The 18,148-nt window shown below is 37.4% G+C and overlaps 1 protein-coding gene across 8 annotated transcripts in view; it reads left to right on the plus strand.

The window, feature by feature from the left end:
* The window catches only part of LOC129570964 (protein sprint), a 145,324-nt gene that overhangs the window by 18,184 nt on the left and 108,992 nt on the right, over positions 1-18,148 (plus strand). The window contains exons 1-2 of one of the 8 annotated variants that reach the window (XM_055451425.1): positions 12,867-13,257; positions 17,229-17,512. In XM_055451425.1, the coding sequence (XP_055307400.1) occupies positions 17,492-17,512 (21 nt within the window). In that variant the 5' untranslated portion in view covers positions 12,867-13,257; positions 17,229-17,491. Of the gene's footprint in view, positions 1-2,629; positions 2,676-12,866; positions 13,308-16,938; positions 17,513-18,148 lie in introns of those variants that run through there. The other 7 variants (XM_055451363.1, XM_055451299.1, XM_055451048.1 and 4 more) reach the window with 7 other exon arrangements.

The following is an 18,148-nucleotide window of genomic DNA, read 5'->3' on the forward strand; positions in this document are numbered from 1 at the left end:
TCAGAATCAACCTATTTCATCTAATTTCTATGAGCCATTGCTTAGTTTTGATATCAATACCACCACGGTCAACTTGCATGATGTTCCATACTCACCAACGACATTCAAATATATGGCCAAAGCTACTTTTGAATATATGTAACATAGGGAAAGTGCCACAATACATTTCAAATGTAAGACATTTGACACATAGCAGTCAATGCCATCTCTCAATTCCAACTCATTGAATCATTGTATTTTTAGGCAACTTTTTTCAAACGTGTATGGCTTTACTAGAATATAATCAACTTTACGGCGACGCTAACAGCTTCTCTGTGGGCCGGTACTACGCGTTAGCCAAAACGTATTGATGTTTCGCAATGGTTACTCGATGCATTTGCCAAAATACTATGATTTTTGTACTCTCTTCTACGATGTGTGTGCAGAGAAGCTGCTAGTGTCGCCGTGAAGTTGATTATATACAACTCAAGCCACACACGATTGAAAAAAGTTGCTCGAAATATTCGATGATTCAATGAGTTGGTTTAAAGATGTCATTGGCTGTCTTTTGGTATTCCGGCAATATATCCTTTGGAGACGTTCAGTGAAATTGTTTTAATTACCAAGATCTAGTGCAAGCTTGATTGACAAGGTAATAAAACTGATTTGAATTTGTTGATAAGTTTTGGGGCGCAAAGGAGAAAAGGTGTAAAAAAAGAGCAGAAAAATCATGCAAACGTACCGTACTTGGCTGGACGTCATGCACCATCGATGTTGACTGTGCGCCGAGGGATGTTGTCGCCGCAGAAGCTTGTGCCAACCGAACAATGGTCAATGACTCGTCATCGCTCTCACTTTTTCTGGCCTAAACAGAAATCGAGAAATCCGTTTGGCCATATATTTGAATGTCGTTGGTGAGTATGGAACGTCATGCAAGTTGATCGTGGTGGTATTGATATCATAACTAAGCAATGGCTCATGGAAATTTGATGAAATAGGTTGTAAATTTTTGCTTGGGTATGTTTGGTTTTTAATATGATTTCGCAGTATTTCCAATATGTCGTAATCATTATGAAATATTGCGAAATCATATGACAACAACAAAAAAATATTTTATTATCCATTTTATTTTATTTTTTTATTGTTTTAGCATTAATACAAAAATAAACGTGTCGAATGGGTTTTGACGCGAAAAAATATGAATTCAATTAAATTTTAAATTTTGCAACTATCTACCAACGCGGTGTAGAATTGTTCCAAATATGTTTAAATATGATTCTACGGGTGGGCGAATTGCGATTATGTGATCAATTGATCATTGGCGATTAACCGGGTGAAGTTGATCTTAATTAATCTCCGTTAATCATTTTAATTAAGTGATTAATTGATCGATTAATTGTCAACAAATGACAAAATATTGAAGAAAAATAATTAATTGTTCAAGTTAATAAAAATTCGGTGTGATTAACTGGATTTTATGTAAATCCAAGATTTGTTTGACGAAATGATTGAGTGGGCTCGGTTAATCCGAAAATTTCGGTGATTTCATTTTGTCCCAATGATTATCTGATTAATTGTCACGTTAATCACAACGATTTTTCGAAAAATGATTAGGTTATCTTGATCCGCCCACGTGTATATGATTCTAACTGCATGCCTTCAAAAGAGTTATCATGTTTACTCTTGACTGCCAGTAGTCATAAAAGTCAAGCGAGTTAAGTTTTTTAAAAAATGGATATAATCATTTTTTTCCCGACATTTTGCTCAAAAGCAAACTAATTTGGAATAATTTTTTGTACAATTTGTGAATGAAAGAACCATCTCCATTTAAGAAGTTATTCTACACAATTTTTTTACACACCGTCTCCACTCGCAGTTAGTTTCCATTACGATGGAGCTCTTTTTCAAAATATTTGACCGTTTTTGGCTGTATTATTTTCAAGGGAAGATGGGGAAGTTTCTTTGATGAAATTTCAGTTTCAATTTCGATAAATACACCTCTTGCTATTACCAAAAAGGGACGAGTACGGAACACATCTATAATTTTTTGTCCAAAATTGGTTGAATGATTCGAGAGCTGATTCGTGAAAATGAGTTGATTTTAATGGAGATAATGAATTCGCATTGATCCCCTGGTAAATTGTCATAGAGAAACGAGTCCGTGAAAACGAATTTGTGATTTTGGTCCGTCGGTCCGTGAGTCCGGTCCGTCGGTCCGTGAGTCCGGTCCGTCGGTCCGTGAATCCGGTCCGTCAGTCCGTGATTTCGGTCCGTCGGTCCGTGAGTCCGGTCCGTCGGTCCGTGATTCCGATCCATTGGTCCGTGAATCCGGTCCATTGGTCCGTGAGTCCGGTCCGTCGGTCCGTGAGTCCGGTCCGTCGGTCCGTGAATCCGGTCCGTCGGTCCGTGAGTCCAGTCCGTCAGTCCGTGAGTCCGGTCCGTCGGTCCGTGGAAACTTAATGTCGGTCCGCGGACCGACGGACCACGGACCACGGAGCGGTCCGTTTGGGAACTTATGTCCGCTACCCGAAAATTCAGCTTCAACTGTGACTAAAATTGTATTACTAAATTCTGAGGGAATGTCTTATTGATTTCGGTTAAAATAAACTTTGAACAAGGTTTAATTATAACTTTTTTCTCTTCTTTTCAGGCCGAAAACGAACAATCAGCCGAGGGCACAAAGTGCTTATATGACGGTAAGTACACAGTTTATTGCATACCACTTGCTTTGCTAATACCTGAGAAAATATTCCCGAAAATCAAGCGCACTGAACTCTTTTGAACACAGCAAACCTTTTCTGAATAAAAGTTTCCCGCACTCAACATCGAACTCAATCAATATTGAACTCCGAACAGTTAGTCCAAATTAGCAGTTTAAATATATATTCATCGATCGAGTAGAGCATTTTCATTGGCTCATCCGAATTTTCTCCCATCTGATGAATAAACTTTTATTATTTATGAGAATCGTTCACAATCAATTAAACTTTTACGTGTCGTCGACGTTCGTTCGTTCGTTCGCCTCGGTGTTGCAACACGAAAACTTTTCGTTAAAGCATTACTTTTGACGGTGAAACAACCGAAAAAAGACGCCATCATAATAATAATCGAAGGGTAGAAGCGTATTAAGTGAATGTGCTTTAAGTAGTGTGAAAATTGTCTATAAATAATTGCAAGAATTCAACATGCGATGGGGAGAGCGTCTGCTATTCTTTTTCCTGTCTTGAATACATTTTTAATGTACGCAGGAAGTTGTGCACCGAATGAAAAGAGTGCTTTTCACCAGAATAGATCCATAAATGTGACGATTTTTGAGACGAATGTGTGTACGGTTGAAAAGACTGTGGGGGTGGGTGTGCATTATGTTTTAGTGAAATTGTTTTGGAGGCGGAGGTTGTTTCTGGAATCGATGTGTTGAAATGATGCTTATGCACACAATTCATAAAATGACAATGGCAACGATGCGAACGTTCGCATCTTTTCCCTCGTGCGGTTATAAAGTTTTTCCATTCAACACATGAAAATGTACGGAACCAAATGATGACCAAACACGATGTTCTACAACGACGACGATGATTTTCGCATAGCGAACACATTTCATTTCATTCTGTGTGCATTTTATGTATTTGTTTGAGGTTTTTGTTCCATGGCAAACATAAATTTATGAACTAAGACAAAAACCGTATGAAAACAACAATATGAACAACTTACTACATAAAATTGCGTCTTGAGCTGATGTTGTTGTTGTTTATGTGTCGTTGAGCACATTTGATACTTGGCGTTGATGAAAGCGTCATTTGAAGAACGCGTTCGCCCGTCTTGTTGTACATTGTTATATATTGCTCGTTCATTATGCGAACTTGAGCCTAAGCACCTGATGATACACGTTTATGAATGTAACAAACAAATTTTATGGTTTCACTCAAGTGATTCAATCCTGTAAAGTTTCTAGAATTTCCGTCACTGGTTTTGCTTGAAGCATACACGTTGAAAAAAACACTGCAGGAATTTTCGTTCAGATCCCGAATTAAGCCATTTTCACTGTGGTAAGCAAATAAAATCTCCTTAGACACGAAACAACACCGAGCTGTCTAATGCTTCTTTTGCTTTTGTTCACATTTGCTAAAATTTCATAATTGAAGTAATCGTCGCCGCTTTTATGCTACGGATCCCATTGTCGTTGTCGTCGTCGTCGAAGACCATCCGATTCAACCAACTTTTAAATACATTATTTCCCGTACAAAATTTAATCTTTTAAGGCAAATAAATCATTTCCCATTTAATTTCCCATAAAGGCGTTTCCGCAGCGAAAAAGACGAATCTCATTCCATGAGAAATGAAAATGATTTAAACACAACCGGCCGCTTTGATAAATGCTCAGATGCTATTGATATTTCTACGTCTCGATCTGTTTTCTTTGAATTATGGCCTGATCTTTGCCTTGGTTTTTGTTTGTAGCGTACAATTAATTTCCGCCACCAAGAAACCATTTAGCCATTCACTCATGTGAATCGTGCAAACTTGGAGCGTTTCTTAAGTGGATGAATTTTTGGTCATTGTCCTTTTTCAACCGTGTCATTATCATAAATTGGATTGTTTGGATGGGTTTTTCACGGCAAAAACCATTGAAAATTCATTCAAATCACATTCTCACTCCAAATTAAATTCAAAGTATCACCACAATTGCACGGGAAACAAAGTTACAAGTCATAAGCTGAAAACGCCTAAAATGCTGCAATCCAAAGCTCTCATTTTGCTCAAGTCGAATTTTTCTTCAGTTTTATGGCAGATCAAATGATTTCGACTATAAATTTCAAGTGGCTTAAATGTCTACTTGATACGAATCTTCTTAAAATTCCTTCTATTTTTTCGCTTTTTAATTTTTTTGAATGGACGGTTCGGCATACTATACTTGCATAGAAATGGGTAACTTTGAAGATTTGTCTGATGATTTTAATTTCTTTGCATTTTCTACTTGTGTTCTGGACATTTTCTGCGGATGGAATTTCATTAATCTGCTCTCATGTGCCGCTGGTTGTCCAATAAAATTGAACAAAAGAGATATGAAATGTTCAAATCTCTTCAATTCCTCGTATGCAGCAAAAAAAACTGAAAAGATTATAGAATTTATTTACTACTTCCATTACATTTCGCAGTTTCCTCTCGACATTTCTCATCCTCGCTTCGTTTCAAGTTCCCGTTGCGACTTATTTATTCATGAATTCAATCTCGACATTCGAATATGTTTGTCAAGTTGTTCATTTCTTTTTTGGTTCATCCGAGAAGAAAACGTCCCTGTCGATTTGGATTCGATATCATTTTTTTCCGTTGCACATATGTTTATTGAGCTAGTTCCCTGTTCTCGATGGAGAAATTCAAAATCGTTGTCGTATCGAATGAAAATCCCATTCTATCCTTGGTCAAAAGTGGATAAAAGTACGATTGCTGCGGCTGAATCGTTCATGTTTAAGGATTTATGAACGGAAGCAGTGCTGTTTCAAGGAGGGCTGGGCTGCTGTATGTAATGTGCATTTTTTTACGACCACAATCAAATTATCATATTCAAATTTGGTGCTGTTGCTTCAGCCAAGTGGTTCGTTGACCTTTCATTCATGTTTCCGATATCAATGCGTCGTTCACTTGATGCGGTCGCATATCTTGGACTTTTTTTCGGTGGCTTTTTATGAAATAAAAACGCATACGACATTATCTATTCGCATTTTTTCGAGTCTGGGTGCTCATTAAATTTGATTATGCTATCATAGTAGAACAATATGTAACTAATTGCATGCGGTTTGAACCGCCGTTCCAGCAAAAAAAGATACATACACCAAAAATGCTATAAAAGTGATGGTCACGTATACGGCCCATTTCACATTATGTACTTAATTTGACGGAAAAAAGCAGCACTTAATTTCGATATGTTTCCTTAATCACGAAACAAAAGTCGGCTCAGGGCGACCAATTGATTCCTTTTTTTTAATTTTCCAGTGGATTTTTTTTCTTCGTGAAAACAATCTCCGCTATTTAAGTTGATGGTTTTTTTTTTCGGAATTTGATACAGCTTGAATTGTAAATAAACTGTACCTTGATCCTAGAGGCTAATGCTAAAACATGCAAGCCAAATGTTTAGAAGTGATGCGATATAAAACAACTGCGACCCTTGCAAATTTTAAACAATAGACCGGCTGAAACATGGGCTCTATCATTTCGCTAATTGTTTTAAGGTGAGACTAAATGAATGGTTTTGCGTTGGGTGTATGTGTCGATCAAAATGGAATTGTTTCTAGTGCAATGTTGCTGTTTACGAATACGAGTATATGCCTATAATTTGCCGGCTCATGTTACACTGAGCCGCTCGACGTTGAACGAACATGATACACGTTTTTGTTTAGGTGATTTGCTTTATTTGCGAATTTCTATAATTAGCTGGCATCAATGTTTTCCACTTCACCTCATTCAAATCACCCGGAATGACTCAGTTTTTGTTTGATTGTTTTTGTTTGCTTTCGACGTTCCGCTTGGCTGCCCAACTAATGTAATTCTCTTGATTGCGCAAATTATTGTTTCTTCTTCGCGATACACAGGAAATGCTCAAAAGTTTGGAATTTTCTTCGAAACGAATTACTATGGGTTCTTTGTGTTCGTTTCAATCAAAGCGTGTTAGCTTCAGTCAACGCTCGTTTCACGTATAAAATAATTGGATATATTCAGCACGAATGTGTCATCATAAACCAGTTTTTTTTTGTTCACAAATTGGGAGGACTGTTATCATTTGACAGTTTCCTTGGCTATAAATAAATAAAATAAAAAATCTTGTGAGAAATGCCATTGTGACTTTTGTCATAGCAATGACCTTGAGCCACAGAGAAATTCCTGTATGACAATAAAATTTTACTTTTCGTGCAATGTCACGATCGTTGCGAACGAAAGATGCGCACGTTTTTATTGTTTCAATGCACAAGAATGTGTCATTGTTCTCGCAGTAAATTGATTAAGTGGAAAATTGAACGATCCGAAAAAGTGTTGTGCATCAGAATTTATCGTCTATCGTTGACAGAAACTGTAGCGCGGCAAATGGCATCACAGCGGAAAAAAAAGTTCTGTACTGCGCATTGAAAGCATGTAATAAATTACCGTTTAAAACAGTTTATTACCGTGGAATTGAACGAATTATCCACATGGCACTCTGAAAATGTCACATCTCAAGCATTGAAATTTATGAGTGCGTAAGCTTCGAATGTCAACATTCACTTTCAGCCAATCAACTTGGAAGCGTTCCCAGTTTTCGTCAGCTTCTGGATAAAATGCATCTGCGTAACCAAACAGTCACTCAATTAGATGTAACTATTTGCATGCCATTTTCAGTTTTCACATGATGATAAAGTGTATACTTTAAGGTCTAATAAAAATGAGTAACTCCAACAATGCTGTGCTGTTGTTGCGATGGTGCCAGTGCCATAGCCAGACGTGTTTCTAGTTTTTCGCGGTTGATGTGCGACGCAAACGAATTGACACAACCACATCAAAGTCTCACTGGCACTGTGTCTACGTGCTCATCTTAAGTTGACGGCCGTTAATTTAGCGATCAAATATAACTTGTGCAGCAACAACAGCAGCAGCACTGTTCGTCGAATTGGCCTTTTTATTTGCTATATTGGGTTCTTCGACGACGTCCGTCTACGCATGTAATTTACGCATTCTGCATTCACAGCATGTTATGTACAACTATAATTAGAACCTACTTAAACACGGCTGAAACGAGGCGAATTGAAACAACGAGCAAACAAAATTACAGCAACGCACAGCGACAACCACAAACACATCGATTAACGTATACACATTGACGGCATGCAAAATACACGCAAAAATGCAGAACGCTTTATCGTTCATGACCATGATTCAAGTGGCAATTTTTCAACGTATGACAACAATCATCTTTTTGTCATTTATAAACAGCTGCGAGTCTAAGCGTTGACATCGAGAATAGGAAAAAGAATGGATTGCTGTGAACAGATAAAAAATGCTTTTGATTTGAAAAATGTTTTATTTTAAGAAAATTGGCGTTTATTCATTTCGCCACAGTTACGAAATCGAGAGACCGATTTGCGAAATGTCAAACGAGTTTTTTTTTGTGAAAACTTTTTCCCAGAAGATTTTTCTCGATTTTATGTGATTGTGGGGACTATAATACTTTAGAGAGAGAAAAAATGCCATAGTTTTTATATATCACATTCCGTCATTGAGTCTGGGCGTTTGTTGATTCCGTGCTCTCGATATTTTTCGTTCGCAACAGGAAACCCCGTATTATTTTTGTTCAAGTGTTCGTTGAACGGCAATAATAATAAAACTCAAGATAACATTATGAAGGCTATTTTATCTGTTATGAGAGCAATTTTCTTAAGCTAAACCATCTCCCGTTGCATCGTCTCTAATGGATGACATTATGCACTTAATTATACGATCCAAGGAGGCAATAGAGCGGACATTCCGGGTGATTAAACACAAATACAGTGATTACAGAAAAAAAAATCTCCGATTGCTCTGCATAAAGCGTTGGTCATTAAAAATGAGTGTCATCATGAATGCGATGTTGTTTTCACGTGGCGACCATTAATCCAATTTTCTTCGCTCTGGTTGGTCAATGCCATCGCCGCTGCCAAATCCCTTGCTGAAAACTTTGACATTAATAATAATTATTATGCACATTCGCAACAATTTGAACTTCATTAAAAAGAGCGCGATTCGGGCGTCAGGGAGAGAGAGAGAGAGAGAGAGAGAGAGAGAGAGAGAGAGTAAGAGAGAACAAAAGCACCAACATCCGTTGGACTTTAAACAGTGGAATAGCCGCGCTTGTGTTCGATTAAATCTTGTAAATCGTCACGCATTCGGTTGGTATCATCAATTACATAATGTTTTAATGTAAATTCCGTCTACATATCAAACCGTTTGATTATTATTATTATTGATGCAAGCGCGATGGAAAATGGAATATGGGTGTCGAGTGAATGCGTCACGCAGAGATTAAGTATAAGCGATGCACATAGCAGCACTACAAACGTGAAGAGAAAAACAAGAATTTTGAAAGGAGTTACAAGTAACAAGATGTACCGGTTAGCCCACGTGGCACAATGCATTGTTTGTGCGTGATGATATTGCTCCAGTCACAATATGAAACGCAAGAAGGAAAATAAAGATGAAGAAAAGCAATCTCAAGTTGCCGTTTCCAGCGAATAAACAGCACATACACAATTTTTTATGTGCTCAATTCATTTTTTTTATCCTCTCTCTCCCTTTCTGTCTCTCGATAAATGCCAGATGTACACAGACGACGACGACGACGACGACGACGATAACGATATAAATGAGCATAAGATATTGCCTACAGTTTCGTCGATGCAATGAAAGAATTCAGAATTCGGTTTTACTCATATGATTTGCGTACCGTGCGATGTGTCTCTGTCACTACCATACATGTCGCTTAATAAATTTTGTTGAAACGAAAAAGAAAAATCCTGCGGTTATACGGTTCTTTGTTGTTTTCTTCTTTTTTGTTTAATCCAAATTCGTCGGCATTATTGTGTGTCGGGTTTGTTTATGCCGATGAATCGGTGTTGCTACAGATTAACCGGCTTATATTCGTCACGTCGAATTTTATTATTTATACAGTACACACGATGGTGACAAAAGCAAACACTTGCACATAAATATCGACAGTATTGAATTTGAATTGGGCCAAATTGACGCGACGCTTTTTCGAATTCGCCTATTAATTAGTTACTGCCTACCGAGCTGAACGATCAAAGCCACTATAAATTACTAATTCATGTGTTTGCCTCCAATTCAGTCAATACTATAGATTTTTTTTGGTGCAGCTGGTTGCATTGTTTCCCACACGATCCAATGTATCACAACGCCGACTCCAATCCAATGTACGGAAATAAATTTCATATTTTATTGCAATCTGAAAATAAACTAATTTGCATAGCAAATCCATTGCACCGTGGAATTATCGGTTTCTAAACACGATGCAATTAATACAAAATGTGTACGCTTACAAACGAGAATTTTCAACAATAAATTGATTTCAAGCTTAGTCATGTTCGGCATTTAAAAAATACTGCCGCGGTTACGCGAAATATTTGGAAAACCTGGCAGTTGGGCCAATTTGATTTTAATGACTCGTATTGGTTCAATTGTGGATTTTGATAAGCCATTGAATACATTTATGATTTAACGGGTTTGATTAATTTGAAACATAATTCCGCTAATTCAAGCGGCTTGCGAATCTATCATTAAATTAAACATCAATCGAATGACAATGTTCTCACATCAAACAACAAGATAATGCAAATTGACACTGATTTCAACTGACCAATGCCTTCACGCTCCGCCGATTCCGTCGTATCAACAAAGTATTTGGAGCGAGGCAATCTAAATATAAATTATGGGTTGAAACAAATGTTTCGCCATTTTGAGATAGGTAGCAGGCGTCACAGGACATTCATTAATCAAAATGAATTAAATTCAGATTTGCCTGGAATGAAAAAACCACACACTTTTAGTCAAAATCAATAAAAATGCTAATGTTGTTCAGGTTGAAATTGTTTCCTTTTGTCCGCATTCAAAGCGAGTTTCAATGAACGAGCCCGTTATAATTTGGATTAGATCAAAAGGAAAAAAATCGGCTCGCTTCTAGAACACAAATGTTGATTACTGTATTGGAAAAAAAACAGTTGTACGCATACACCGACACTGGCTATCGGACGATCCATAATAAACACGTGCGTTTGTGTAAATACAATGTAAATGAGGCAGGCCGTTAAACCCAATAGCGTCGCGATTCCGTCGACAATGTATGATGAATGTGATTCCGTTTTATTTGTGGCTTGAGAGCCAAAAACAAATACACTACGGTGTTCCCATATGAAAACAAAAACAAACATTTATGTACGCAAATCATTAACCCAAAATCGAAACGGAAAATAAAACGTCATACAGACAATGTACGAGTATGTACACATTTTGTTTGCCACTGTCGTGGAAACACAAACAGAAAAACAAAACAAAACCGAAATAGACAAAAAAAAACGTTGCTAACAAGTGATTTGAATGTTAGAGGATTTCGTATTTGAATGCAAAACAATAGAATTTCCAGTTGCGACATTTTGAAGCGAAAAAAAAAATTCTGCTTTTCTCTTGTCGAATGGAATAAAAATTGCTCACTAACAAAATGGTTTGGCATTGAACGTGGCAAACGGAGAGAAAAAAAAAGAAGAACGAAACAACAACAGAAACGAAATAAAAAGCAATCTGAATTCATTTTCATTTAATTATCGGAATAAAGTGCTATTGTGCAACGGTAAATTGCGATGCAAAATGCAGTAATGTTTCGAATAAATTGCGTTATCTGGCGCATTCAATCAGAACCGAAACCGAGGAGATGGCAATTATGCGTATTGCCATATCAAAGTGAAATGCAGCAAATGCTCGCTGATGACAGATAAATTGCGTTTTATTCGTCTTTCTTGCATTTGGCTGACGCGACGAAAATTGCTGCTCTTTTCATAAAATGTGCACCAGAACGTATTTTAACTAACGGTCTTTGTATTCCACGATGAATTTTAATTGCAACTTTCCTTTTGATTTGAAAACAGCGACCGAAAATGCTGCATTTTATTGTCAGCCATCAGACGAAAAATGCGAACATATTTTTGCATGATGAAAGAAGATATTGCCGAGGTTTTGGCTCTGGCCGAATGATGTAATTTCAACTGCTTTCATTTAATTATGAAAATTTCGCTTTGAAATGTTCAATTCATTCGGAGAGAATAATGTATTTTCCACCCTTGACTGCAGACAAAAGTCATTTAGACCAGAAATCATTCTGATGACGAGTTGATTGACACTTAAAAAAGGTATGGCTGTATGCATTATTTTGGACGCTTAGGTAGCTGAACAAACAATGAAGCCAACCATGTGGTCGCAATATGGTCCGAGCAAAGATATCATTCAAACATTTCTATGGCTTTAGCTCAGCCACTAAATAATTTTGGGTGATATCTATTCGGTGAACCGCTATTCAAAACTGGTTACGAGCAATACCAAAAACCAAACCGAATGCAGCTGTCAATTACATATTCTTCGAATATGGAGGTACCAAATGATTAGAAAATGTTTTAAAAAACCGCTGAGACAAATCAGCGTAGCCATTTTAATAGCATTGGTTATAGCCGCAAGAGATCGATAAAACCGCAAAATTTGTGATCATTTTATGTTAAAAAAGCAGCAACAACAACGTCACTTTCAATATCAGTAAATTTGATTTTAATGCAAATTTGGCGTTCGAGCAGATCGCTTTTGTCAGCCAGAGCAAGTTTGGTCGGTTTGTAAGCCGAAGAGAATTGGCATTCAAATCGATCGTCATGTATGCATTCGTGACTTGTGCAAGTGTTGTCAACAGTATGCAATTTATACGAATTTACGATTGTATTAATGTTGTTATTAGTTCCTATCTTTCCATCGTCAGTCACGCATACAGTGGAAGAAAAAAAAGAGCAGCAACGAAGACAGCGAGACAACAGAGCGGCGCGCATATGTGTCGTGTGACCGAAAAATCGGTGTGTTAATGTCAGTGAGCGTTAACTGATCATCATCGTATTGCGGCTACGAACACATGTTTGCATGTGAACGCCACAACAATCATCATATCGCCCATGCACACACTGACACACAAGAACACACGAACACACGAGAGATAGAGACACAAGCCCAACATAAATAAATGAATGAATAAACGAAACAAGGCAAATAAAAAAAGAGAGAAACAGCAACTACAGCAACAACAACAACACCAACAATAACAAGCCTAATGAAATGATATAATTGTGTGGTTGACTGAGAGAGTCGCACGTCGTGTGGCTTGGGCCTCAATGCAAATACAGCGATTCATAAGGATTTCAGTCATGAATGGTCGGGCGCGCTGTTTATTTGAACATTTCGTTGTGCTGTTCATATTGGATATAGAATTTATTCGACGCACACGGCTTCGCAAACGTTGTGCATGGTGAATTTCGAAACGGTTTTGTGTTCTGAATCGATTTGTGATTGTGATCGTAAAAGGTGAAGATTTATCGTTTATTATGTGTCACGGTGCAGACACAAAGGAAATTGCAAAGGTTTTCTATTAAGTGTGAAAAATGTCAAACGAATGTAGATTCGATGAAAGAAACCGTCGATTAATTTGCTAGCGGTGTGTGTGAGGCCTATCATATCTGGGTATAATTGGTCAATACGACCGAATTAAAATCCACTTAAGTGTCATTCGCGTGAGCCTTAATTATTATGAATGTGGATTCCGTCCGAAATTTGTTGTTTCGGCTTTATATTTTCCGGTCAACAAAGTAACCTTCTTTTTGATCGCGACCGAGAGCGGCTCGCATGAAGCAAGATGATTTTGTGATTTATTTATATGCGGATTTGTGTGTGTGTGTGTGTGTGTGTGTGGAATGATCTACATCAATGTCAATTGATGATGACGGCGACGACGTCCACAACGACCATGCTGATGATTCGTTTTTTATAGTTTATAATTTGTTGTGTTGTTTGTTTTTTTTCTTTATTTCAATCATTTTGACTCATTCTGTTGTGTGTTGTTGAAACTAATTCGTTAATTCCACGGAATTTGAATGTCGTTCCAAGTTGTCAGAAGCAGAAAAAGAAAAGAAATTCAGAATCAAAGACCGTCCAATTGAGCAATCGACACACAACACACAAGCATATGATTCACCCTGTCGAAATACACAAAACTCGATTCAACTGAAGCTTCATTAAACACAAAATTAACTGTCAGTCGTGCAAAGCAGTTGTCATAAAAAGATCAGCTTACCAACAAGTTACAAACCGGCACATGAAAATTGCAATGCACAGCACACACGCCAAAAATTGCAGTCCATGTCGTCGCCGCCGCCGCATTGAAATTGCATTGATATTACTATATATTGGCGACGTTGACTTTTTTTTTAGGAATAACTTGTTAAACCTACGCAACGCGCGAATAAAAATCAACCACATACAACACACATATTGAAAAATTAACTTTAATCGGTTTGATATATTAAAGGAAATGCAGAGAGCGTGTAAAATAAAACAACGAAGAAAGCAATCGCAGACTTTTTTTTTGTTTTTTCATTTCAATAAATGTGAACGGCAAAATGTGCGTGGCATATTCTGAATGCGAATGGAAAAAAAAGTTGCTGAAGTGTTAATCATCGTCATATTACGATCACAACAATCAATAAATAATCATACACCATGTGAATATACACAGAGGTTTTTTTCTGCTCACACGCATTTTGTCTTCTCTTTTTTTTCGGTGAAAACAAATTATGTTTTTATCGCTGTTACAGCGAACCGATTACTTTTTTGCTCACACTTTCGGTAATTATTTGTTGTCAGCGACAATAAAAAATGTAATTAAGACAAAAAAAACCGACTGTAATCAATTTTAGAAAGCAGTTCCATGGAATTCAACTGGATAAGTGTACTTTTCATGGTCTATTTTGACAGCGTCAATCAGCGATGAAGAGCTATTTAGAGCTATCTATTTTAGTTTAACGAACGCCCAAGAAAATTTTGCAACAAATTCTGCAGCTTATGGTTGCATCAAAGCCATGCCATCGAATTCACTGGATGACGCGTCATTTGCCTTTTATTTATTCATGTTTTTATTGTTTGCAGACTTCAGCACCAATTAACATGTATCTTTAGCGTTTTTTTTTTCTACATTGCCCCTTGTATGCCTTTCTTGGCTGCTTCGGCTGAAATGCATATCAAACAATTTAAATTGGTAATGAGTAAAGACGTCTCGACCGCGCGCGCGCGCGCTCATTCACTTTATTCTAGAGAAAAAGAGGGAAAAATGCAAACGAAACACGCTCACATCCGTTTCGAGCCCATTCTTCACAGGAAATCGCTTCACATTAATAAACACAGAATAAAACCGTCATTTTTTCATCGCAATATTTTCGGTGTCTATTGTTGATGGCCCCGGATTTCTTGCAAAAAGTGTAAAAAAATAAGAAACAAAAATAAAGCGTCATGAATTCTTATCGCCTGTTTGATCTGGCTCTGATTATGATTTCCCGAAAAAATATCCACTTCGACCGAATTCCCATCGCCAAACATTTCGCATTCCCGAACTTTATCATTAAAACGAAATTGAAAAAAATTAGCAGAGTGGCAAAAAAATTGTTTCAAGCGTCACGACATTCGTTTTATGCAAAAAGACGGACGATTTGTAGCATAAGACATGGCAATAATTCCAGTTGCAGTTATCTAATTCCGATAGCATACCGCCGTCAAGTAGATAAATATGCAATTTCCCAGACGAAAAGAAATACACATTTGAAAATCGTCATTGTCGATGGTGTGTGTTTGGCGTTTGTGCTGTGTACTCCTGGTTTCGTAGTACCTTTGACGCTGCATACTTCATTGATCCGGACGGTTCGCGTGTCGGTCGCTCGGTGTTGATTCATATCGCGCGCGCCAATATACAACACGTAATACAAACAGTGTTACACATTCCACGGACTGCATGCAGTCGATTTTTCGAATGTTTCGAAAGTATGATGAATACAGGAGGAAAAAAATTGCTCGGTGTTTGAAGAATGGTATCTACATGATTTACGATCGTCGACGAGAATGATTGAGAAAATGAAGTGAATATGTGTGTTGTATGATAGGGCGGTTCGATATCAGGCCATCGCTGCTATTTTCCATCGTTGTGTGTCGATTGGAAATATTTTCTGTTCACAACGTCTTCAAAAGTGCCATTACGTTCATCGGCTTCATTCGAACTACATCGGAAACCATTGTTTGTCGAATGTATGTTTGCCGTCTGCTAACGTTGACAGACACACCATTTTCCCACTAATGACATCGTGGCATGATAGCTTTCTTTTGCCACCGTTGAACCCATATAGCTAGATGCTTCTTCGATAATGAACGTGAAGTATTTATGAATTTATGAATGTGTCGACTGAAAATATTGAAATCTTCCATGTCTCCGCGTGCTTTTATAATATTTCCACAGAAAATGTCGCATTCGATTTCAATTTCGATGGAATTCCGTGTTTGTTTCCATCATTGCATTCCGTTTGAAAGTGGTGCAACCGTTTGAATTACGTGCGATATAGAAAAAAAGAAGTAATAATTGTGCAGCATATGGAGTGGATTGCATTCACTTGAAATGATAGCATCGCACAATCCAAACAGTTGTAGATTGGTTTCGCAGCATCAGCACAACTCACTCTCAATATCGAAATGTAATTTCACTTTTTACGCCTCATTCACATCAGCCCAAATAATACGGCAATGAGAATTTGTAAGAAGAAAAAAGCAAGACGACAAATGGGATATTTTTTTGCGCGCGCGATAAGAATTAAATGTCACTTTGTTCAACATAATGGCGAAATACACGCATGATCCTGCATTCGAATCTCTGTTGACAATGCTTGAAATTTTATTTATCAGCTATTTCTTTTTCTGTGTCACACAGTTATCAGCATAGTTTTCAGCTCTAGCACAGTATGAACTCGGACTTTATCACTTATGATAATTTTCTCTGCTTCAATCAACGCAAAGAGCAGAACAATCTCGTTGTTTCTCTCATAGTTGAAATAATATTGACACTATGTTATGTACACAAAACATCTGGCCTATTCGACACTTTTTCTGTTTTGAATTTGGCACGTCTTTTGTAATGTGATTTAAGTAAACAACCGGACGATTCAATTGTTGCTCTTGAATCAGCGTGTGGTCAGTCGGAGTGCAGATGATATGCCGGTATTCTACGAACTGATAGCCATTTGCAGAGATTTTTTCTCGCATATTAAACGATGACCGAATCGAATAGTCTTCGTCTGTACGCATGTTATGCCATGTGATATTTTGTTTAAGTTTCAAGTTGCTGAGCAAAAACGAATCACGCCATCATCTTGCATCAGCGCAATAAGTTCTCGTTATTCTTTGAAGGTGATATCAAAATGTAAACAGGAATTTCGATACGAATCGTGAAGTGTAAGAAAAATGTCAGTGGAGAAGAATGCCAGTGATATTTATGAAAAGTGACCAGTTACCATTTTGGATGGCATGAATTTAGTGCACACAAATTGCATTAGTGATTCAAAGATTCATCAAGAGGCCAAAAAAGGAATTTTCAGTGAATTTCAAGTGCAATTTTCTTGCAGTTCCTGTACAAATTCCGATTAAGATTCGAACCGAGATGGAATTTCATACAAATACGGAAGAAAGAATGTAATTTTGAATATAAATCGGAATGACGAAACGAAAAATGCGCGCAAAAAGCGGAACCATTTCATTGGGATAATTAAGTGAAAACGACGACGGATCGGTTGACAATAAACAGATTGTTCGAAAAGTGTTTGACATTGTGTCGTTTTTACCTATTTTGGATATAAAGCATTGAGAGATCGAATCAACCGGCGTCACCATGGCCATGGACGCGATTGCGGTAGGTTTTTATTTATAAATTGAATTAACAGTTGCGTCGTAATACTTAAGACGCGACAGGAACAGAAAAAAAGCCAAGAAGTCGAAGTCTCTTTTTTTAATGCACTTTAAATAATTGTTATTAAACGTAATCAAGGCGATTTGACTGCGATGCAAAGCATGGCATTGGAAGTATCGCGGTTTTCATGTAGTTTATAATACATTTTTTGCTGTATAAAAAAACGCACTGACCAGAATTAAAATTCAAATATTTACGTACGACTGCAAATACACAAACACACGTCGAGGCTCATTTTTAATTTCATTGTCAGGTGCTCGTGTTACCGAGGATTCTTTATGGTCAATTTTTTTTATTTGGTATCCCATTTGCTGCAGTCGAGAATGGAAAAAAGTGATATTGTGTGTACGTTTGCATATGGTAAAATGTGGTGCTTGGCATTTTGCCGTGATGAAAAAGTCGGCAAATTGTTCGTATCCATTTTCATGCACTCACGTTTCGCATAAATCATACGAGAAAAAAAACACATCAGCAACATCAACAACAACATAGCCGCCAATGCACAAGCCTCTCTACACAGTACCATATTTGCCAAGTGAAAAAAATGCACTTTTTTCACTCTATTTCTTTCTCTCTTTC

This window comes from Sitodiplosis mosellana, unplaced genomic scaffold (assembly GCF_009176505.1).
Source record: "Sitodiplosis mosellana isolate CC-2019 unplaced genomic scaffold, AAFC_SMos_1.0 Smas_scaffold_1, whole genome shotgun sequence".
NCBI classification, from domain to species: Eukaryota; Metazoa; Arthropoda; class Insecta; order Diptera; family Cecidomyiidae; genus Sitodiplosis; species Sitodiplosis mosellana.